The sequence below is a fragment of the Periplaneta americana genome, chromosome 8 (genome assembly GCF_040183065.1).
Source record: "Periplaneta americana isolate PAMFEO1 chromosome 8, P.americana_PAMFEO1_priV1, whole genome shotgun sequence".
Taxonomy (NCBI): domain Eukaryota; kingdom Metazoa; phylum Arthropoda; class Insecta; order Blattodea; family Blattidae; genus Periplaneta; species Periplaneta americana.
Window position 1 is genome coordinate 68901082 of NC_091124.1, and position 25186 is coordinate 68926267.

General features: G+C 37.6%; 1 protein-coding gene across 13 annotated transcripts in view; it reads left to right on the plus strand.

Moving 5' to 3' along the window:
• Pkc53E (Protein C kinase 53E) overlaps positions 1 to 25186 on the plus strand; it is a 1131865-nt gene that overhangs the window by 860976 nt on the left and 245703 nt on the right. For all 13 annotated transcript variants that reach the window (XM_069833060.1, XM_069833059.1, XM_069833063.1 and 10 more), the window contains exon 5: positions 2336 to 2464. In XM_069833060.1, the coding sequence (XP_069689161.1) occupies positions 2336 to 2464 (129 nt within the window). The remainder of the gene's footprint in view (positions 1 to 2335; positions 2465 to 25186) is intronic.

Below are 25186 nucleotides of genomic sequence, written 5' to 3' on the forward strand. Positions count from 1 at the left end.
CATACCAGTAACCTCTTGCTTTGCATGGATTTGTATCTATTACGTGTGAACAAAGAAGGTGGGTTTGTACGACTGTATGTTAAGAGCTCAATGTGTAAGTTCTTGTGCGATTGTCTTTTATGTAAACATTAACAATTTGGGTAAACATTCCCTTTCTGGAATGAGATGTATGTCTTTATTTGCACCTGTTTGTAAGCTTAAAATCTCAATATCACCGCTATTTTGTCTCTTTTTTTTCTCAAGAAAGATTATTGCTTTAAATAAGTATTTATAATTTAAAACTAAAAAAAAAAAACTATACGTTTATATTTGCAAATAAATAATTAATCAAATTACTTATAAACCTTAGTTGTCATAGTTATTTTCAATTATATAATGTTTACCTCGCCTATGTCATTAACTCTGAGGTTTGTGGACTCAAGCTAGATCTAGGACTATGGGTTATTAAGTGTCCTAAAATCGTGTAAAACTATGAAAGATCCGTCTCGTATATTTACTGCACGTAAAAGGAAGCTGATTTTGAAAGAGAGGATTCCATGCAAATATTATGGACAATTTCTCGTCTACATCAAAATCGAACACTTGTAATCGCTTATTATCATGTTATCTAGGGTTATTAGTTATGTCGGAGATAGATTTCTTCGCATTGCCAGATCATATCGAGTGGTTTAGATAACGAACGCTAAGCCTTACTATAGGTGTCAATTCAGTAAATATATGATTATTACAATTTATTCTAATTTTGCAAAAGTCTTTGTGCACTTACAATTATTCTGGCTTAAAGGTAATCGAGTAGACAAGGGCATTTCATGTCCCTTAATATTTAATTTGACAAATGTAATATTTACACAAGCGAATCAGTAAATATATTACAAATTGAAGTAACGCCTCTTAATGAGGCGCCTGAAACTATCACCGTTAGATGGAAATATTATCCAGATGACAAGTTGATCGATGTGCTCACAAGAGAAACAAAGAAACAGCAGTTACAATATGACGGAACCTCTACACGAGTGTACCATTGTTGTGTAATTTTTCTTGGATAAAGATCTGGCAGCAAACGATATTCATAGATAAATGCTGCCCATGTGTGTTGAACATTGCTTGTCACATCAAGCTGTCTACAATAGGGTGCAAAATTCTCTGAAAGATGAATAAGTATCAAATACCGAGTCTGTCGGCCAGTGGAAATTGTCGCGGAGGCAAATGTGCAACAGATTGACGACTTGATCTGAGCAGACAGGATGAAGGGGACGATATGCTAGGCCGGATATTCATAGTTTTGGGTGCATCATTACCCGAGACAAAGTTGAATGAACTCTCGGATCAAGTCGCCAATTATACACTCGTGTAGAGATGCCACCATTTTGCAACTACTGCTTCTTTGTTTCACTTGTACGTACATCAATAATACTTCCATATAGCGATGTTAGCTTCAGGCGTCTCATTCATAATTTAGATCGATACTTGAATTAGTAACTTACTACTTTCCCTCGTACGTACCCCCAGTACATATTTGAGTGTGATTAATTTAATTTATATTTTTTAATATATTGATTTGTCTTTATCTTTTTTTTTCTATTAAATAATAAGCGTTCACATTTGGAGGGTCTTATGTCAGAGTGAAGAACTACAAATTTCACATTTTGTTATATTCAGCTTTATTGATACAGGTGAAAAATAAAAATTAATAAGCAACAGTGAGATCAATGTATGATACAAAACTGAGTCAGAGTGTATTGATATTAATATTTATTAGGTTTCCAAATATCAGGTACACAATGCAATTACTTATCATACTCGTACTGTTGCTTATTATTTTTATTTTTCACCTGCATCAATAAAGATGAATATCGCAAAATGTGAAATTTGTAGTTGGTTCACTCTGACATTAGAACTCCAATGTTTTTGCTCTGATGCAATCATTCTTAAATAGTCTTTAATCTTTAAAGTAATTTGAAATGTTACGTAGCGAAATAAATGAAAGAAACATTGTATACTCTTTAAATCTGACTAACACAAAATTGTATTTTTAGGACTAAACGAGATAAATTGGTTTTGCAAAACATTTTTTCGACCAAATTTGTATAGCTCACAAGATGAAAGAATATTAGTATTAGATACCTCTACTGGAACTGTATTATACGAATAATTAGTTGATTGCCTTTTTGCTATTCCCCCCCCCCCCATCACGAATACAATTCATATTGCGTGCGATCTCGACGTACCTACTCTTCAATATCAACATATCCATCGTTCTTTCAGTTGTCAGTAATCCTTCATTATCTTTCTCTCTTGTTTGATTTGCGCTTGAGGTTACGTTGCTGTGTTGCAGCATGCGACATGAACGTGCACAAGAGGTGCGTGGAGACGGTGCCCAACCTGTGCGGCTGTGACCACACGGAACGTCGGGGTCGCATAGAACTGAAGATCAACTGCGCAGGCAGCAAGCTCACCATAGAAGGTAAGTAACGACCTACTTTCACTCTAGTGTTAGAGGAACATTTTTAAGTAGATCATTTAACGACGCTGTATCAACTCCTAGGTTATTTAGCCTCAATAAAATTGGCGATGGCTAGATGAGTCCGAGGATTCGCTATGGATTACCTGACATTCGCCTTTTTGGAAAGAAAAAGCATCGAGAACAACCAAACCAAGTAATCAGTTCAAACATAATGCAAACCCACGCGTGGAACTTCAGAGCACCAGTCCCGCCAGCTGAAACACTAGATTACACCGGCCTCAGAATTAATTTTCGGTTAAGTATGTCTGATTATTTGACTTTGGATTTTTAGACTAAAAATTAGCATTTAGATGTCTAAAATAGGCTCAATAAAGGTATGAAATTGACTCTAAAATTAAAAAGTAGGATTTAAAAATCATGTCCATAATAATCTTTCATCACATCTTCTTACAGTACTCAAAATGAATAAATATATCATATGTTTTCGCGTACTTTTTCTCTAGATTTCAGTACAAAAACATTTCTGGGTGAACCATTAAAGCAAGGTCTAGAACGCAGTAGGCCCTACTTGTTTGTTTTTATTTTTTATTTAGTTATTTAACGACGCTGTATCAACTACGAGGTTATTTAGCGTCGATGGAATTGGTGATAGCGAAAAGAAATTTGGTGAGGTGAGGCCGAAGATTCGCCACAGATTACCTGACGTTTGCCTTACGGTTGAAAAAACATCAGAAAAAACTCAACCAGGCAATCAGCCCAAGCGGGAATCGAACCCGCGCTCGAGCGCAACTCCGGATCGGTGGGCAATCGTCTTAGCAGCCTGAGCTACGCCAATGACCAGTACTTGTTAACACTTAAGTTATATCACTTAAAACTGTTTATTTTTTCTAAATAAAAAAGTAACATTTGAAATCATTACAATATACCTATAAGTATAGCTGTTTTATGTAAATGTGTCTAATAATAATTATTTGCGTACATACAATTTTATTAAATTGTTTATTACGTACGGTATACTTGCATAAAGTTGAATGCCATACTTTTGGAATTTTATTAAATGCCTTTCGTGTAAAATCCAGAAAACTATAGTTATTTGGGATCATATTAAAATATTTCATTTGTGTGTATCTTTTGAATAATACTGGGTGTCCGCCAGTTAGGTTGATCGTAAACAGTCGAAACTGGTCGAACTGTTTTTCCAGCGTGGTCAAGGTCGGCCGCTGCGAGTCATGTTAGCAACTTGCTGATAACGGCTTCATACGCGGTTGGGTTGTGAATGTGGTGCTAGTTTGACATGTTTATTGCTCTCTTCGTAGTTCATTGTGTAATACGAGTATATTAAGAATTGGATATAATGTAGGACAAGATATTCTCTTACGACAGTTACATGAAAAGCATTCTTACAAATCCTACAAGAGGAGCGTTCTTCGTAATTATCACGTGATATAGCCTATGTTTCTTCATGACAAACAATTCTTAAGTTAGTAAAAAAAATGCGAGCACATGGTATTTTCATAGACAAAAGATATACAAGACAAGCTCAATCCTGTATCAATAGAGGGAAAACAGACGACATAGGGTATTACTCGACCAAGGCCAGTGGAGTCCTGCAACCCGGAGCCGTAGCGCTACTGCTCCTGCGTTCGTAATACCGCATCGCGATAGTTCACATTACGTCCGCGGCTCCATTTGCCTCGGTCGAGTAATACCGATTACAAAATGAACTTCATGTAGTTACTCGCAATTCCTGCAACAGAATTGCTGTATAGGCCTATGCAGATACTTCAATCGTCTCATGTAATGATGAGTACCATTTGATTATTTCTAATAAACATTAAATTAAATACGTCAGTAAATTAAGTTATTAACATAATAACTAACATCCGAGCTGCGCAGCGCCAATGACAAAAACACTACCGAATCAATCTGACTTGTGGACACCCGTTTTTTTTTTTTTTTTTTTTTTTTTTTTTTGCAAAATAAACTACAGGAAGGATGGTAACCTCTGCACCAGAATATAAAATGTGATTCTACTTGTTAAATATAACAAAATTCTTATTACACTTTTCCTTCGATGAAGCACCATTAAGCAAAAAGAAAACTCTTTGCCCAATGTTTGCAGCGCTCTATTTCGGTAATGCCCGAGAGTAATGGTTGATTGTTATACAAGCAGATTGGTAAAAATACTCTGAACAGTTAATGTCTTGAATCCTTTTTTGCAACTTAAACCGTTTAGCCATGAATTTAAATTGAATAATAGCAAAAATCGTTGAAATAAATCTTGCAATGTAGCTCACGTCGCGTGTTACTGACTGAGCACAGAGAGGGGGAGGGAAAGGTAAGGAGTGCAGACCGCGCTTGCTTAGAGTTATTGCAGCAGCCGTGATGTTGCCAAATGCTTCATAGAACGGTGAATGTTAGAGAAAAAACTTATTTACATATTTAAAATCTCTCCTCATGAGCTATTAACAGTTTCATTTTGGTGTAGAGGTTACCATCCACTATGTATACTTGAATATCATTCACCATTACGAAACGCGTAGAATGTATAATGTATTGCACCTTCGTGATGCTCATTTTTTCTTTCTTTTTTGCGTTGCGTTATTATGTGTTTAGAATTAACATTATAATTCATTTATGGACATGTCTCTCATATTCTTCGTTGCCAAACTTCCAGAACGGCCCCCAGGTTCACTCAGCCTCCTATAAAATTGAGTACTACTGGGTCTTTCCCGGGGGTAAAAGGCGGTCAGAGTGTGGTGCCGACCACACCACCTCATTCTAGTGCTGAGGTCATGGAAAGCATGGTGCTCTACCTCCATGCCCCCCCAAGTGCCTTCATGGCGTGTGATAGGGATACCTTTACCTTTATCTTTTTACCTCTCATATTCTTCTACCAGTAATAGTAAAAGGGAGTCATTGCTTCCTTTCTTACTGCTCAATTTCTATCTCTATACTTGTTTTTTTGAAAGATGGGACATGGCAGTTAAGCGGCCGAGCTTGGAACTACAGTGCTATGTTGCCAACATGGACTACGACGCTGTCAGCTCATGGAAGCTAGCAATTGACGTTAAGATGGCTGACATTAAAACATTCATTGACAATTGACGCGAAGGTAAGAAAACAATACAAAAATCGACAAAGAATCAAAGCCGAAATGTACCAATGCTAACATAGTGTGCACACTAAATGTCGCCAAGAGAGCTATTAAGCACTCGCCATATGTTAACGGTAAGTTTGGCAACTCGACCGTTGTTACCATAGCAACAGGCCTACCACGCTATGTGACATTCAGTTGTTTTTCCGATCACAGCGCTCCTGTCATGTCCCATCTTTCAAAAAAAAAAAAAACAAGTATAGAATAATTATTTGCTTATCGGAGATTACCAGATTTTCACTGATTACTGGTAAGTCTTCATTAGTAACCTATTACTTGAATATTGTAGCACATCGATTTTCGTATTTATAATGAAGCCATAATACAAGTGAGAAGACACGAATGATTGTTCACTGTTAAAGATTCTCTCTTCCAAGAGACTGAGGCGTGCTTTTGAATGTGAAGAGAGGATATTGATGAACCTTATTTTGAAATAGCAAGTAAGGCACTTCGAAGGAAGGAAGCGATACATTTTACCCTATTCTGAAGAAGACTCGACTATGAATAGTGGCTTGAGCATAAACTTTGGCTTGACATCCCTGACAGCAGTTTATAGACCCCTAATTTGATCGCATAGAAACCGCACCCAATCGGTAAACTGTGCTCAGTGACTTGTGTGACCGTAACGACCGCGTCAACACCGACGCTGTGTCACGCGCATTCTGGGGACTATTTGCAGCGGAACACGCGGCGAAGCTGCGGTCTGACGTGATGACCAGAACGTTTTGTCGTGGTCAGAGGATGTCACGGCTCATGTAGAACTATCCGAGGCCCGCCGTAGTAGAGTCCAGGCATGTCACCGCCGTCTGCTTCAAGGATTGAACTCTTCGGTACGTTCCATTCGCATTCCTCTAATGATGGTGGATATCCACAGGTAGCGAGACGCCCGGGCGATGAAGTCAGCATGGCGCAGGACCAATCGGTGCAGCTACAGCCAGACTGATCAGTGCTGCCAACAGTTTGTGAATACAATTTCCATAATACAGATTAAAATTGCCCACGGTCGATCTAAAATAATTCTCCCAATGAGATCTAATTCATGAGTGATTCCTACAAAACTTGACAAATTGGGAAGTAGACAAATTAAAAATTAAAAATGTTCCAACAATTCTGAGAAAAAAATGAATAGATTAAAATTGCATTCGATTGAACATAGTGTGCTGAACAGCGAACTTGGCTATCAAATAATGAGTGGAAATGAAAGCTCAAAAATTGCAGTGCAAATTAGATTTCCAGGGCAGTGTTGTTATCTTTTAGAATGCATGACAAATAAAGTAGTATGTTTTCATTGTTAATTAAATTTAATCGAGTTATTATACAGGGACATAATTTTATTTTTACTTCAATTTTTATTGTAGACTACTTGAGTTCTTTAATGTACTTCACTCTCACCCCTTCTATTAGTAAACGTCACCCGACCACACACAGAACCAAGGCCACATATACAGTCAAAGTCATCTTACGTTCATAGTAAATAGTACTGAGTAAGTGAGTGTAATACGTTCCAGAAATAAGTCGCGTTTTCTAGTGAAGAAAAAGCATTCAATATTGAATCATATTTTCGCAAAGATTCTGTGCGTCCGTTTGGTTACGTCCTGGTTTCCCCCACGCGCTTCTGCTGGTCCCTCTGTAAAGGCTAGTGGCTGGGCTGTCTTAGCTCTTTTCTCAAAACATTTGCTGTTAGGAATTGGACGCCAACGTAATATTATACAACTGCTTAAAATAATGTAAATAAAAGGGCCTCGTAAATAATTAACTGTCATGTCATTTCCTCCCTTTCTACAATCCTACTACATAACCACTTGAACGAAGAGAGATAGCAAGTCTGAGTAAATTTATCTGTGCGGATCGGGCAGAATTCAATTTACAGCACGTAAGGTACTCTGTTATAGAGTAGGTACAGAATTATTTCAACATGAGTTACTGTTTTCAGGTACGAAGGACGAAACTGGAATACGAATTTGGTATAATATAGTGCGATGATATGCTTAAAAAAAAAAAAAAAAAAAAAAAACCCTGAAGCCTGTATTGAAATGAACGGCCACCATTTTCAACAATTTGTTTAAATAACTAGATTTCGATTATTTTTCAATTTAAATGTATTTTCTATAGGCCTATTGTATGCTAATGTGCTGAAGATAGTATATTATACACTGCACAATGAATACGTCCAAATGGGTAGTTCAGTTAATGAGTAAAACCACTTATTTTTTCTGTACTATATTGTGATTAAATAAAAACCTAACGAAAATTATCAAACTCAGAATCGTGATATTTTCTAGTTTACGTAAATGGTTGAACTACTTTTCTGCCCTCCTATACCTAGTGAAGTGATTTGTTTTTTACGCTAGTACCATCACACTCCGATCGTGGAAGGGATTAGCAAACACTGTTTCCGGTTCTCAACCGTTAATCAAAAGGCATAGTCAGGTTAATATTAGAAATGTTAGTAAAAATAAAGTGATGTCCCGGTATAACCATGTATGAAATAGCCTCGGATATGAGAGGTCACCACTTTCACTGTACATCACGTGACGGGAGTTAAGAGCATTGTAGGGATGGTGATTGAGGGAGGGTTGAGAATGTCATGAAGCAATGTAGGGGTGGTGATTGAAGGAGGGGTAAGGACAAGGTCATGCACGGCTCTAAAGAAGCACGAATGTAATAAGTAAGATTACGACTTTCGTATAGAGTTGTCCAGGAGATTAAAATTATAACTTGAACTGTAAAACATGCACTGAAGTTAATCCAGACAGAGCACAAATAAAACTAATTGTAAAGAAACTGTTTGAAGTTGTGTAACGGATAACTGCTAATTAGGATTAAATTATAATAATGATATTTTTGAAAATGAACTGAACACTTTTATTAAGGTAAATCTAAGCATGTATATACTGCAGTACATGATATTATTCACAGCAATACTGAAACAAATTTTTCTTTGCAAAATTAAAATAAAAATTGCTTTTCTGTTTCAAGAAAGTGTGACCATTAATACACAGATGAACTTTATTATGATGCTTTTTGGATTGTGGTAAGATTACTTACACAAGATTTGAGTCCACACCTGTGGAGTAACGGTCAGCGCGTCTGGCCGAGAAACCAGGTGGCCCGGGTTCGAATCCCGGTCGGTTAAAGTTTTTTCCGGGCTTTTCTCTCAACCCAATACGAGCAAATGCTGGGTAACTTTCGGTGCTGGACCCCGGACTCATTTCACCGGCATTATCACCTTCATTTCATTCAGACGCTAAATAACCTAGATGTTGATACAGCGTCGTAAAATAACCCAATAAAAAAAAATCTACAAGATTTGAACATTTTTCCCCAGCAGCCATCACAATAACAGCTTTAGCAAAATTCCCATCAGTAAATGATCTTTGATTTTTCGCTATACATAGTGTAATTTTGAAGTTCAAGCGATCAGAATATTCACTAATTTGATGATCAGCAGTCTCCTTTATCTGTTTTATCATCTCATCACGTTCATCTCCCTGATATTAATCATATTCACTTGAATGTGTAGAATTATGGTTCTTTCAAATGTTTTGATATGTATCGTGATATACCGAACAGTATTGAATACTTGAAATTAAGGATTAGTAATGAGATGGAACTGATCACTCCAGAAACTGTGAGAAAGTCAATGGACTGCTTTCGTTATAGACTGGCGCATTGTTTGGCCGTGAATGGTTCTCATTTTGAACATTTTTTATAATTTTAAACATTCTCTGAAACAGTTACGTTATTGTTTTGTTTGTTTCATGATCTACTTCATATGAATACACACATTTATTTTGTGTTACATTGTTAAAGCATTTGAAAAAAACCATAACAGTTACAAGAGAGTATTCATTATTTATGCTGAGTCAAACTTCTATTTGCGGCCACCGGAGTGGCTCAATCGGTTAAGGCGCTTGCCTGCCGGTCTGAATTTGCGTTCGGGCTCGGGTTCGTTCCCCGCTTGGGCTCATTACCTGGTTGGGTTTTTTCCGAGATTTTCCCCAACAGTAAGGTGAATGTCAGGTAATCTATGGCGAATCTTCGGCCTCATCTCGCTATCACCAAACTCATCGACGCTAAATAACCTAGTAGTTGATACAGCGTCGTTAAATAACTAACTTAAAAATAAATGTAAAAAACTTCTATTTGCATGTAAAATTGAATAGAGATTTCAAATATGTAACATTTAAAATAGGATACCATTTAAAAAAAGTGTTATTTTTTGCCTCACCCTGTACATGAATCAATACTTTTGTGAGACCACAGCCATAAGTTTTAGTTAGATATCTCAAACAACTTTTGTTTTTGTTATTTTTTCATAAAATGAATATATAAAGAGTTATTAGCAATATTCCATATTTAATTAACACACTGTATATAAAATCAAACGACTTGGGTTTGCTCCATACAACTTATAAACGGTTTCTTTGTAGTTTGGGTCTGGGTATCGTAGAAAAGATAAATTGATTACTAGCGGAATTTACCACAGGGAATTCTCTGTATATATCCTCCAACTCCCACATCCACTTCCCATTGTGCGAATCGAATGCACATAATAACATCTACTGATGACGTAGGCGGCAGTGATCGTGGTGCTATTGTAACCTGCTGATGCTGATACAATCGTGTCCTGTAGTTGTTTCCTAAACCAACACTAGTTACACTGGGTCCTGTATTTACCATTACATTTAAGATTCGCGTATTAAAATGTACAAAGGAAATGAAGCTGAGTCCTATGTCGTAGATTTATAGCACATTAAAGAATCGTGCAAAAATGATTGTGGCAGATTATTATTCATAAATTGAACATAAGAAACACAGTGTCTTCTGCTGCAGAATCGAATGGAGACGAAGATAATTCATAATAGCTTCTCCGAAAATGTATCTTGACTTAACTTCAATTCTTGTTTAGTCAGATGTGAAGCCTCAACTATGTGGGATATGTTACATTGCTAACATCATGATGCGACGGAAATAATGGGTTGGTGGTTGTGATAGAAATTGCTAGAATGATTACGGGAAATGAAATATCTTGAGACCTTGTCCAAATATGTTCTATCCCATCACAAATTTCACTTAAAAATTCGTCATGATTTGAATCCGAGTTGTCGAAAGTTTTAGTCATTCTGCTAACATTGGACCTTTCTCGGAAATAATGACATTAAAATTTTGCAAAAATGCAAAGTAAAATCCCAAGGGATAGAGGAGTAAGATACATACACACAACTTATGTGAGGCGATCATGTTAAGTTCTTAGCCCAATATGGAAAAAAGTTACTGTATCTGAAAACAAATTTTTATCCTTTGAACGTAATCACTATTTGACTCTATACAGGGTGTAACAGGTATAAGTGCCGTCCTTTTCATAGTAGTCGGGGACAGTCTACAGGATCAAAAAATGTCATTACAACATAGGATCAAAACTTGATAGTTTTCCCAAAAAAAAATATTAACTTCTCTTATTTTATTCGCGTTATACTGCTTATATCGTTAGTAAAATTACGAAAACAATTACATCAGTAGATATATCTAGCAAAGAGTTAATATTAGTTTAAATACATATTTGTGTATTCTATTACGTTTCGTGAAATTAAATAAAATTGCATGCTTAAATTTGTTAATATTCTGGCGTGAGAGACGTGGCAACATGTTCAGCAGGCAGTACTCTGCACAGACGTACGTACGTACATGTCAGCCGAGTTCAAGCTCCCTGTCCATGGGTCTACTGCCGAGCGGATGACAGTTCAGTATCAGGTATTCGATAAACAACTTACAATGTCGTTCACAACTTAGGAATATCATATGTTATTAATTTATGGAGAAAGTCGTCGTAATTCAAGTGAGGTCAGAAGATGTACCGTCATTGTTTTCCGCAATGAAGGTTATCTAATCGGCGAACTTTTGCAGCGGTTTCTCAACGATTATTAGAAACTAGGAATCTTTTACCTCGTTTCGAAAATCACACAAACAGAAACTTCTTTAAAAATGGTACTGCTTTATGGAAGAGGGAGTGTTTAAAATGTTGCATTTAAAAAAAGTTCGTGTGAATTTGTGCAATAAACCATTATTGTTTATTTTTTAGACGTACAATAAAAAATGGACCAATATTGCCAATATTGTTAAATAAAATTAAAATTTACCATAAAGTTCCATTAATGAAATTGAAAGTTTGTATTTGCTGTTCGTTTTATGTAAACAACGGTCCGCCCCTGCATTAAAACAGAGCAGCTGTTTTGTACCGGTATGTCTGTATCCGCTTGAGCTGTATTGTTTACTTGTAAACTCACTTCTCCCCATCCAGCAACTTTTCCAAACGCGTAATATTGTAAACTTTAATAATTAGTTAAATATTGCTATTAGAAGAAAATTATGAGGACATTTTTTCTTCATTATGACATGAATAATTATCAGTTAAAATAATGGCACTTATACCCCTTACACCCTGTATACTTAACATAACTGTCATAAAACAATTTTAATCTAAGCCTTACAAAATTGTTTGTCCTGGTCTGCAAATCACTCTTTAGATAGATAAATGTGAATTTATTCAGAAATTATGCATATAAATGCATTACATTATCAAAATTTGCTATAAAATCCAAAGGACGGGTCTTTTGACCGTACGTGCTTTGCACAACCGGTCCTACTTTGTAGGTTTCTCCTTTCTCACCTGTGATTAAAATCCAACCACCCTCCATAAAACATAAAAAAGTACTTGTTACTGCTGCGTAGAACGTCTTTCCCCTCAATAGATTGAGGTGGTAAGTTGGGAATTGATAGTCACATAAAAATGCAACGCCCTCTCACCGCTACTGCTCCATGACCTGCTTGCAGGCTGTTGCAAAGTTTAAAAATGACACTGCACTAATTATTTGTTCTTTAACTTTTCTATTAAGAACAGTTTTATTTCACCCGATTCTGATCCTTTGAACGCTAATATTTTTGTTTCATTTCTTGCTATCTTTAAGCTGTAAATGTGCTGTATTTTTCAAATTTCAAAATGACTCTCTGTCATTTATCTTCGTAACTAAATGAAACTCGATCAACAATAAAAGATGTTAATCCATAAACATAACTTGACATACTAGAGCAAACACGACAAGATAAATAGGTAATGAAGAAATAAATACAAACCTCAATTCAGGAAATGTGGTATAAGAAATAATTCAATAAGAAATAAATTGGAAACTTCACATAGAATGGATGGTCCATAACCATCTACGAAAGCAAGTGTATCTTTGCCAATCATTCGGAAGGAAAGGCTTCGGTCGATCAGAAGAAGATGAAAGACGTCTGTAAGTCTCAACATGGGATCTTAGAGTCACATTCTTGATGGAAAGAAAGCAAGTTTTCCTTCCTTTCTTATTCCCCAGCCTTCTGTAAATTAATCTACATATAATTTAAACTCTGTTAAATTCAATTAATGACAACAGAATTGTAATCACCATTATTGTCATCAAAATTATCGCCTACATCATGACCAATTTCAAAAGAAGTTTCCAATTGGATCAAGTTATTTTTTTCTTTGGACGTCTCTTGTCAGTTCCTGTCTTTAGAGATGTACATATTACTTTCTTGCGTGCTTGAAATGATTGTCCAATGTAGTCTGTACACCTGGATTACGATATTCAATTCCAGTCTATATTTATTTCGATATGCTTCCATCTCTCCTTCATTTAACAACTTGCACCCTAATGCTCTCAACTTAATTTCCGATGTTTGAGTTTTCGTAATCTAATTTTAACGCCCCCATCCCTATATCATCCCTATATCCATATAGAAAAGTGGGGACTACTATTATTTTATTTGTGTACAATTTCCTTAAGAAAGCACGGAAAAACGCGCAGTTGAAGTTTCTTCTTAAAGTGATGGTAGTGACGGCTTTTCTGTATGGATTTTTAGACTTAGACGTTAAAAAAGTCAATGTATTCAGGCTGCAGAAATGAAATTTTTATTGACGGTTGCAGGGTATGAATTATTGGTTCAAAAGAGAAGTGAACACATTATAAATTAACTCAGTATATTGTGTTCCTAAAGTCATGGTTGGGTTTTAAGTGTATACATAATTTAAATAACGATGGGCTATTCAGTACGGTAATCTTTATATGAAACGAGTCAAAATCAGGACAGCAGAAGAAATGTCAGAGGGAAGTCGAATAGGGAGAGGAGTACGACAAGCATTCCCTTTATCACCTAACCTGTTCAAACATCCACTTGGGGAATTTAGTGAAGAACGGTTTTCAGAACATGGGAGGAGTGATAGTAGGAGGAAGAAGACGCAATACTCATTAATTGAAATTTTTAGCTGTTGTAGTTTGAGTAGATAGAAACAGTTCAGGCGCATAAAATCATATTTTTATCTTTGTCTTTCCTGCCTTCATAATGAAAATAATCTTCTTCTTTGTATTCCCTTGAAGGGGTTTATCCTAATCCTATTGGGACATATGGTAGCGTCAGCAAAACGCCGGTCCTTCTCTTAACTCAGGATGTTACCTTCACAGAGGATACATTTAATATCCACGTCCTCAACAGAATACGAACCCACAATCGCAATGTTACAACTGTGCGCCGTTGTCTTTGCGAATACTGCAGATGGCAAAACTAATCAATCTGAATGATTAAAATGTACAGTATCTATCTTTCTGCTTGTAAGACATGGTTAGTATTTACCCAAGGAGCCATCAATTCGTTGTCGGAATGGATATGCAAATGTTGGAGTCGGAAGGAAACTAATGCTGGAGAGGCGCAGATGAATTGAGAGTACAAGTTGAGCTCTCGTTCCTGTTTACAATTAAGAGAGCCTCATCTGCCGCCTGTATTACACAAGTGCACTGGGGACAGCAGTACTCTGTTCTGGAACGCTAGATCCCTTTGTTACCATTCCGTTGTATTGATCGGTCTTCCCAGCACCGTATAGAATTTTCTATATATTTCGAATTCATTAAAAACGAAAATGAGCAATTAGAATTTAATACAGATCATGCAGACTTGTCCTTTGTAACGAGAGTGAAACATGCTGGGAAGGTAATCACGGGTTTAACTCTTCTCTCTCTCTCTCTCTTTCTCTCTTTTTCTTTCTTTATGTCCATTCTTCCGTTTTTCCTTTCGTCTCGTAGTTTCACAGCGTTTCCCCCATTAACGAGAAATGAGGAATATTGCGTCGACTCTTGAGGTGGTGGTAGAAAACATTCAATAAAGTAAAATAACCATAATTACAATGATATTATACTCGTACTTTTATTTTAGTACGTTATTTTACGACGCTTTATCAACATCTTAGGTTATTTAGCGTCTCAGTGAGATGAAGGTGATAATGCCGGTGAAATGAGTCCGGGGTCCAACACCGAAAGTTACCTAGCATTTTCTCATATCAGGATGAGGGAAAACCCCGGAAAAAACCTCAACCAGGTAACTTGCCCAGAACGGGAATCGAACCCGGGCCACCTGGTTTCGCGGCTAGACCGCTAACCGTTACTCCACAGGTGTGGACATGATATTATATTGCAAATGTAGTTATATACAGGGTGGAAGGTAACCTTTTACAATCCTTCTGGGATGTGATATCTCGAATTATGACAAAGAAGAAAGTATAATAACATTTTGTTCCCAGAAGGGCGGTTTTCGAAAAAAATGGTCTTTTGTAACTTGAAATTATGATTAAGTTTTTCATGAAACTGCTCAAAATTGGATTTTTATCTCATGTAGGATGATAGATTAAGCTATGTATGCCATGTTACAGTAGTATTTGCATGCAAAATAACACAGATTTAATAAAGTTAATAGTCGTGTACACATTGCATGGGAAAAGGGCTGTGACACGCTGGCAACACTGTTTCTTACGTACGCAAACCATGTGACCGAGCTAGGTGTACGGAGCGGACGATACTCTTACATTTACTTCATTAGTTGCAGGCTACGTGCAGTTCGAAGCAGTTCAAACACAACGAGATGCCACAGTTTCCTAATCATGAGTATTTAGACATGTTATTACTTTATGGCGAAACTGGTCACAATGCCGCTGCAGCTGCTCGCTTTTACCGTGACAGATAATTGGACCAGGAGTGTGAAAGTTGTAGACACGCAACTGGTGGACACTTTGAACAATACCTTTAACAGAATTTAACAGTGTACCTCACATTAATGTGTATCATTTTCATTTAGTTTCAAAGTTGTTTAAGTTATTTCTTCTAAACATTGTATTGTGACTGAGTTGGAGTTACATCAACTGTGTGATCCTCAATGTAAAATAATACTGTATTTAAAGAATTAATTTTGTTTTATGCATAATTTTTCATTCTACTGTATTATTGATGAAATTGCCTTAAAATGTAACGGAATCTACGTGTTTGTTCGTACTAAATTTAGTGCTGAAACGATACAATAATGAATGTTTCATCATAGATAACGAATAACATAGTTCATGTAATTAACATGTTATGATTACATAAATTTTTATTTGACTGCATTCTCAACAGATGTTTTTGTTTACAAAACGCTATGTGTGTACAGCCTCTCAAAACCCCTGCCAAGTAAATGATTGGAGCGGCATTCAATATGCTGGGATGCAGTGATCTCGCGAAGTAAACACTGTTACTGTCTACAACGTTGCAACATTGCAACATTGCAACATTAGTTTTCTCGAAATATTACAAAAACTATTGCTCGTATGAAAAAATATTATTTGACAAAAGTTCCCAAATGACATGATCTGTTATGTGTGTGAAGGATTGTAAAAGGTTACCTTCCACTCTGTATTTACGTGTTCCAGCAATTGAATATATTGGAAAGGATACAAGTGATGTAAAATAATGGAATTTTTTTTTAATAATGGCGGGTACTTGACTTTTCGTCATTCACCAATAGGAAGCCAGTTTTGTAAACCAATTTACCTACAGAGTTGTTGCCTAGGGTGTCTCATAGGAGGCCAGTCTACGTTACACCCGCGATGAGATGAGATGATGATGGAGATTATTGTTGAGATGCCACAGGGGAACGGGAGCTCCCGGAGAAAACCGCTGTGTTATCTGGACCGCGTACTTGTTCAACACAAGTTATAAATCGGGGTTACGCCTGGGATGGAACCCGAGCTCACAGGATTATAAGTCCAGCGCTCTAGCCATTAGACCACCGCGGCGGATTAAATATTGCAAACAACAGCATGTCTCTAAAAGAAAATGTTAACACTAATTTTAAAATTTTTCCACTTGTTCACAGTTGTGTTCAGCACATGTAAGAAACCTTTTCCATGTGGTATGCAGAGCTTGGTTTTACATTTCTCGTGGAATTGCTGCAATTATATCCATTATTCTGTCTCGCAGATCGTCAGTATTACGTGGCTTGGTTGTATATACACGGTCTTTCAGCATACTGCACAGCCAAAAATCTCAAGGAATAAGATCTGGCGAACGTGCTGGTCATTGCATTGGTCCTCCTCTACCAATCCATCTTCGTTGCATATGATATCGCCGTATCCCAAGATCCTTTCTCGAACTTGCTATTTAAAGGTGATGCGCATGAAACATTTTGATGATGTCACTAATTTGCATAATTAAAATAAAAGGAAATTCGAAACTAGCAGTTCGATTGAGTTGAAAATTTACATTACACCTTATTCTTAATGCATCTAACAGAAGAAAATTGAGTAAATCCGATTAAAACTGCAAATTTCAAATCACAGTCCTAGATTTTTCTTGCCGTTCTAACAAGCGTAAAACAAAAGAAAGCGACCCTCTGTCTTGCTTATGAAATGTTTGAAATATTTTGTATACAATATATAAGTATAAATTAGGTAATCTAATTTATGGCGTTACTACAGTTTCAAAATAATTAGTCTCAGAATACAATAATGACAATTTCACCATAATGTGCGCAAGGAAGCCAACCAATGACTAAATTTCGTTGACTCAATCGACACCACGTGACCACATTCGCAGAAATAATGAAATTTATAGAGATAGTAAGCGAATTTGGATGGAGACAGAGAAAAGCGAATGGGCGGAGCCTAGCAGTGCGGGAGTGTGTTGCGGGGTTGAATCGGCTCGCGGCCCCTAGGTGGTAAGATGCACTTGGCAGAAGGTGGCATTTTAACTGCAGTTGAGTTCAGATAGAAATGATCTGCAGTCGCTCACTCCTTCAAGCAATGCCTTCGCTCCAGAGCGGTTATTGGAATAAACCCCTTCGCTCACCACTTGTGCAAAAGACTTGTTTCGTGTCCTATACTCTACGGATTCCAGAAACGGAGTTTAGCTATGGTAACTCAGAACTCAAATGCCGGAATGGTAATCGAGATGTTTCGAATTCGAGATCCATCCAATTCATCCTTTTTTAATAGTGTAAACATGTTCGAGGGCCACCAGCGTAGCAGTGAGGAGGATATGTGCTCAAAAGCTGCACTCGAGCGTTGTGAGTTCGATTTCGCTTGGGCTAATTACCCGCTTAGATTTAGTCAAGATTTTCCCCAAGAGCTAGGAGAATGCGATGTAATGCCTTGCGGATCCTCGGCTTCATCTCGCCAAATACATCTATCACCGATTCTGTCGACGCTAGATAGCCATACATTTGATACAGAATAGTTAAATATTCAATTGAAAACATGTTCAAGGTGAAAGAACCTTGCTAGCTTTCACAGTCTAGAGTAGACACAGAATTTCTCCGAGTCTGATCTATGTCGTAGAGAAAGGAGGGCGAGACCAAAAGAAGCAAACCAATTATTCTGTAAAGCGGATTGTTATACGTGTATGTTGAAACTCAAAATACTGACTACTCAGCGCTATGTTGCGTCTCTAGCCCAGTGACGTAATGAATCTGACAGTGACAGTAAGGATTTTTTTTAAATTTCAGCAGTGTGAAGGAATTGTTTCCATATTGATAATGTCGCCACACCGGTCCCTTCCTCCCACAGGTCCGGTTCCAGGAATCGAAATTGTTATCGTAGCGGTCTTCAGGTTTAGAGATATCTTCTTCTTCTTCTTTCCTCATGAAATTAGGCCTTTGACTTGTTTCCACATCAGGAGATTGTATCTTTCCATCTTGTAATTGGACGTCCTATTTTCCTTTTGCCTTTAGGTTGATATTGAAGTGTCAGCTGTGGAAATCTATTGTGTGGCATCCTTTCAATATGTTCTAACCAGTTAGTTCTTATTTGGTTTATTCTGTCATTTACGTTGTATATATTTAATTGTGTTCTTATGTCTACATTATGTTTTTTGTCTAAAAGTGTATAACCCGCTACGAAACGAAAGAACTTCATTTCAGCTGTCTCTATTTTTCTTCTGTCTGATCTATTAAGTGTCCAGTTCTCACAGGCGTACGTTAACATAGGTACTGCCATTGTTTTGTAAAATTTTAGTTGAGTGGTTCTTAATGTTTTATTTTTTAATGTTCTTATTGTTCCGCATATATTATAGACTCTATTTATTTTTATATCGATATAATTTTTTTGGCAGTAGGATACGTCGCATCCCAAATAGTTAAAGTTATTTACTTGTTCTATTATTTTTCCGTTAATCACTAGTTTGCATCTCAAGTGGTTTGTCCCTTCAAAAGCCATAACTTTTGTTTTTTTTTTTTTTTTTTTCCGAAATTCTCATATCATATTCGTTAGCTATTTGAGTTAATTTAAATATAGAAATTTGTAAATCATCTTCTGTGTTGCTTAATATTACTTGGTCGTCCGCAAACAATATAGTGTTTAAGGCTGCTTGGAGATATCCTGTGGTTATTTTACTAGTCCTCTATTTCTCTTTTCAATTATGCTAAAATAGGCTAGCTTCTCTTTTCGGCCTTTTACCCTTCAAAAATTTTCAAGTTTCTTTTCTTCAGTGGAACTTCGGTTCCGGAGTAAGACCAGTGGCAAACTATCTTGGCTCTCATACAGTTTATTGCACATTGTTCCAGCATTCTTTTAAAAGACGCGCTGTAGTATATTAAAAATATCATTCCTAGCTCTGCTCCTTTCGATCATCGTAATCATCGCCATCTTCGTCATCATCATCATCAACTTCGCGGACTGAATGTAACTTATTTGTCGGAAGGATAGGAGATTATGACCACGAGGAAATGCTTCCTTTGACTCATGTAGTGTAAATGATTTCAGTACGGTTTAAAACTCACCTGTCGGAAATCTAACAAGGTTTCTTTCCGCTCGCTCGGTGAAGGTGACTTCAGTAAGGTGTTAAAGCTTAATAATTTGTCAGGAGCTTACCGAAACATTTGACTGCAAGGTCAATGCTCCATTTCCACAGAAAGGGAGGTTTTCGTTGGTATCCAAGTTACTTTATTTCGTCAGTTAATGAATTCTCTATATATCACAGACATGTAAGAAAACAGCGAAATCATTTTCTGTTCTTTGTTACTGTAAGATTGTCAATACATCGAAGATTTGATAATGTCTTTTACGTCTTTTATTACTCGTAAGGAAGACCCGGGGTGACATTTGGTGTCATCTTGTGCGAAGTAGGCGGGAAGGTAGCCCGTCGACTCTTATTTTTATGAAAAATGTAATTCCCATTTTAAGAGTCGGAGGGATGAGGGCGGGCAGCTTCTAGCAGACCCGAAGCTTTATCGACCTCCCTACATTCGAGTGTGTTTGCTATTATAATTTAAGATCCCGAAGTTCCACTCCACCAAGGCTTCAAGCTGACCTACGAGAAGAGGTCGGGCCATTTCTTAATACCTATTTTTATTTTTGCGTAGCCTATGCAATATTGTGATTAATAGACGATTTAGACTTTCTAGCTTATCATACACTCGAGTGATCTACTGTAGTTCAAGTGGTGGCAATTCTAGATTTAAATCTAACAGACTCAGGTTCAATTCCCGGTGAGAAAGTGGATAATTATTTTCTTCTCTTTGGAAATGGATCTGTATTTTTAAAATAGTAGAACTACGTCTTTGTATTCTGCACGATACGTCGCCAATCTGTTGGTAACGATGCCCATAAAAATCGCTTATAACTTTTGAACAACGAAACGGCAAGTATACCCCTGTGTAGATAAAGCAGTCCTGTAATCGGAAACATCAGCACGAAACAAGTCGGACTCTCAAGACCGGCGAGACTTGTGGAGAAAAACATGCCTCGAAAACTGCGTTCCGGGAATCATTTTATGCGCATAACACCGTAAGATCTGAACCAATACGAACGTTTGAGCTCTCGATCGATCGAGCGCGGCGAGATCGACCAAATAAATGCGAAAAAATGTCCCGGGGTAAATTGCTTTTATTTTTTATTGTAATTTTTTTAAGTCGAGAGTCCATCTCAAAAAAGTAGCGGTAAAAATGTCTGAACTTTCAAAACACCTCCAAATTTAAACACTTAGAGAATGCAAAAAGTAGAGACGAGCACAACAGGTGAAAAGAGCACCCCAAGACGGATCAAACAAGCCCAAGACCGCCGCTGAGGAGTACAGGAGACGGCAGAGAGAGTGCCTGCACGCGAGCTCCACGGACTCAGTGGTTGTAGAACGGTGAGACGTGACACAGCAGCCGTCTACATCACCCGTCCTTGCCATAACGCCATAACTGATCAACCGCACCACTATAATGTCGACAGCAAACAACACAACCACCATAACTACTACCGTCGGAACTACCCGCGATTGACTATGATAATTCACAACTGTTCACTTCTAAAACATTGTGTAACTCGAGAATGCGAAGCGATAGAACATTTGCAGTGGCGCCGAACGATTCATAACGAACCAGGCTGGCTACAATCCCAATAGGACAAAATGGAGGTGTTTCATGGGATCAACAGAGAGGTGCAGACGGTTGTCACACTCTGGTTCGCATCCCAAGCGGCAGACTTGTACGACACAGGGATACAAAAGTTGATCCTACGGAATGACAAATGTCTCAATTTCCGTGAAGAATATGTTGAAAAATCACTCAACTATTGCTGTATCTGTTACAATAAAACTTTTCATGAAATTGTGTTTTCTTTCTGTAAATGGGCCCAGGGAAACATATTTTATGGCCCTCGTAATTGCTCTCGAATGGCCAAAATTTGTGTAAGCACTTCTTTCGACATTATTAATATGGTGGAAGAAAAAAATAACTTTTTTATCTGCCCTCATTAGAATGTTTGCTTGTCAGCCTATTAGAGTCGAACAACAAACTGAAAGCCAAGTGAGTGGCGCATACTTCCATTTCTAAAGTCATTCACCAAAACAAGATGCGTGTAAACTGAAATTGCAGTGTCACTGGTCCTGGGTTCAACTGCTGACTATCGTAATGCACGCTGTAAAAACGGTTCTGCAACTTCGTACTGTTTACAGACATCACGATGACGTCAAAGCCTACATTAAACACAGAAGAATGATTTACCATGATCAATAATCCACTATTCCTTTCTGTTTATTCAGAATAATTCCATTTGATAAGTATTATACTCAGATGGTAATAATAGGATTTTCTTCTAACTGCATTATTACCATTTCGTGACAAACGAACATGTCCACATATTCCGTTAATTTCTTGATCGTTACTGTATATCCGTTTCACAAAAGTTTCTATTTTTTAACACATGCCCGGATAAAACGAAAGAGTTAGAGTTGCTGGTAAAGAAAATAGCATTACAAGCCTTTTAAACTCCACATTAAGCCACACGGAAATAGTGTGCATGGCCATCAGATTGTGGGACAGTAACAATTATGTTCTTGGACAATTGAATCAAGCGCCAAAGGCAGCGCTCGCTCGATCGTCCCAGGAGTTGACCGCAACTGTGCGACTGTGCATGCCGGGAACAGTAAGCCCGTCCGCGCGGAAAACAGAAATCGTCCTGCCGCTTCAGTAATACGGACGTCTGTAGTACAAACTGTTGCACGCTGGAAAGCCAGCAAGCAAGGCCGATGGTGGAATACGCGTATGATGTAACACGGAGATGACATCATGCCATGGTCAGTGAGCGGCTGTATCGACCCTCGCGCCCTCTAGTGCTGCTGACCTTGCGTAAGTCAGCTTCAGCAGGTCACCGCTTCGCTCTATACGGCGCCACTTGTGTGATCCAGGTCAGGAAGAGGAGGAACACTATTTTTTTTTTTGTGAACTACGTTTATTTAGAAAAGATTGATTTTTCGTGTTCCACCATCAAAAAATATACACTCCATCAAACTTCAATTTAATTTAACAACCAACTCGCTTCTACCTGTCTCATGTAGCCGCCAGAAAAGCCTTTGTTTTCAATTTATCTTTAAAATAAAATATAAACAAGGACACATCTGCATTTTGGAATTTTAGTCTATGAATAAACCTGTTATGATTTTCGTAGGGGAAAAGACTAGATCGCAAGTTGTATGAATTATTTCCGAATGTAGTAGCTGAAAAATTGTAATCTTCTACGAACATTCCACATCATCATCATCACATCATCATGTAGTCCCATGGATTAAGTTACTGAATTCGTTCTGCCTTCAGCATCAATAAATGAAATTTTCTTGTTTGGTCTGCGTGTATCATGTCTTCGTTGGTTGCTTGTTTTCTTTCATATTGTGTTTTAGTTTGGTGATTTTTATATTGGCGTGGTTATCTCTTTTATAGATTGGTTATTTTGTTTGTTGGTTTGGCTGATTTGTCAGTTTCGTCGATTTATAGGCTTGATTTATTTGTTTATTGATTTCTTTGATTGCTTTATTGTTTATTTGTTTTTGGTACGATTTTTTGTTTTTGTGCCATGTCGTAGCTTTAGAAATTTATAAATTATATCTTCGTCTCGACATTCGAAAAGTAATGCGAGAGATTAGAAACACGGTGAAGAAACCTGAAAATTCCAGCACCATTTTGAACATCATGGTTCTTTTGTTGAAATGTTAGTTGGATTGTTGGCTAATTACTTTCTAGTTGAGATCTTTGAATAATTGGTGTGTTTGTTTAATTCTTACTTTGATTTGTTCGCGTTTAGATTCTGATATAATATATAATGCATATAATGTTGTTTCCCCGATTGTTTCCTAATTTTCTTCATGGCAGTGAATTTTTCTGAAAACAACTTCGTTCATGTAGTAGTTGGTGTCCTAACAGAGTTTGACGGATTTCCATACTCTGTGCGGAAAACCATGAAAGTTTCTGTATTCCGTGGAATTTATTATTGTACCTTCCTTCGTTCATTATCTTATATCAGTGATGGGCAGATTCCTGCACTGCATGCCTGCACTATGTAAGAGAGAAACGATGTACAGTTACCCTTAAAAGGAATGAGACGACTCTTGGTCGTCGGAAGTTAAAGTTCTACAGCGCGGTTCACTCGACATCGACGTAACGACACGTAACATGTCAAATACAGCAAGAATTGTTACGAGGACCACAACAAGGACAAGGACCAAAATAAGAATCACGAAGAAGACAGCCATTTAAGGCCACGATTTCACAACATAGCTCGGGTCACAAACTATCATTGCTTCTCTGTACCGAATGGCAAATGCCTGCTATGGGATCTACATTCTATACTGCTGTTGTCACTGTCTTGTCTCGGTAGTTCATATAGTAGCGTGTCGGTTCCACTGCTTAACCTAAACGTCTCGTGTTCGATCCCAGGTAAAACTTTTTTTTTATTGAGGTGTAATTAATTTCTTCAGAGTTCCTAGACTGTCTAATTTGTCGAAAAATATGAATAATTTATGCCAAATTTCTGGGTCTTACAAGTGGACTGAACCTCGTCAAAAAATAAATCTTACTTGGAAGTTAAGAGTATTCTTCCTCAGACAAAAATCATAAGAAACAAAAAGAGACCTGTCAACTTAAAATCTTGTCCACATGCCATCAACTTCTATTACAGCTCTAAGTCGGTCCGGCATGGATGTCACGAGATTGTGGAATGAATTCTAATCCCCGGCGAGATCTTCCCAGGTTTTAACAACTTGATCCCACAATTCGTCTCGATGTCGAAGGCGTCGGTGGGCATAGGTGGCTATCCTTCTCTTTTTCAATTCCGCCCATAAATTTTCGATGACATTCAAATCAGGTGACTTCGGAGGCCAATTAATGATTTCGATCTCGGGTCTCCTTTGAAACCATCTTTGAATGCTTGCGGCATAGTGCACGGGATGGTTATCCTGTTGGAACAGCAATGTTCCTTCGGGAAAACATTCTAGGGGCGAAAGGAAAGAATATATTCTCCAGAATGTGCTCGTAAGCTCCCGCATTAAACCGGCCATCGATGCGTTCTATAACGCCAGGTCCATCGTAAGACATCCACCCCAACACGATATCACAGTCTACTGTAGACAGTCACGAAGCTTGAGTTTTGAGGGTGCTAGAAACAATAGACTGTGACGGTACTATTTTGCATTGCCTGTAATCAGGCGATATTAGCGATCCTAATGGTGAGCAACTATCTAATGTTTGCATATTTACTACGTATTGAGCTTCGCGAGTGTATATACTAGACTGTGACGATATGCTAAGGCGCCCCGATCTTTCACGTCGGTGCACATAGCGCTGATCATGTAGGAGACCATCCTCACGATACACACGGACAGGACTTTCGTAATCACTCGAGATGGTTGTTTCGTCGGAGAAAGTTACATTTCTCCAATCGAAATCCACTCGATTGGTAGCGAAGGCAAGATGGT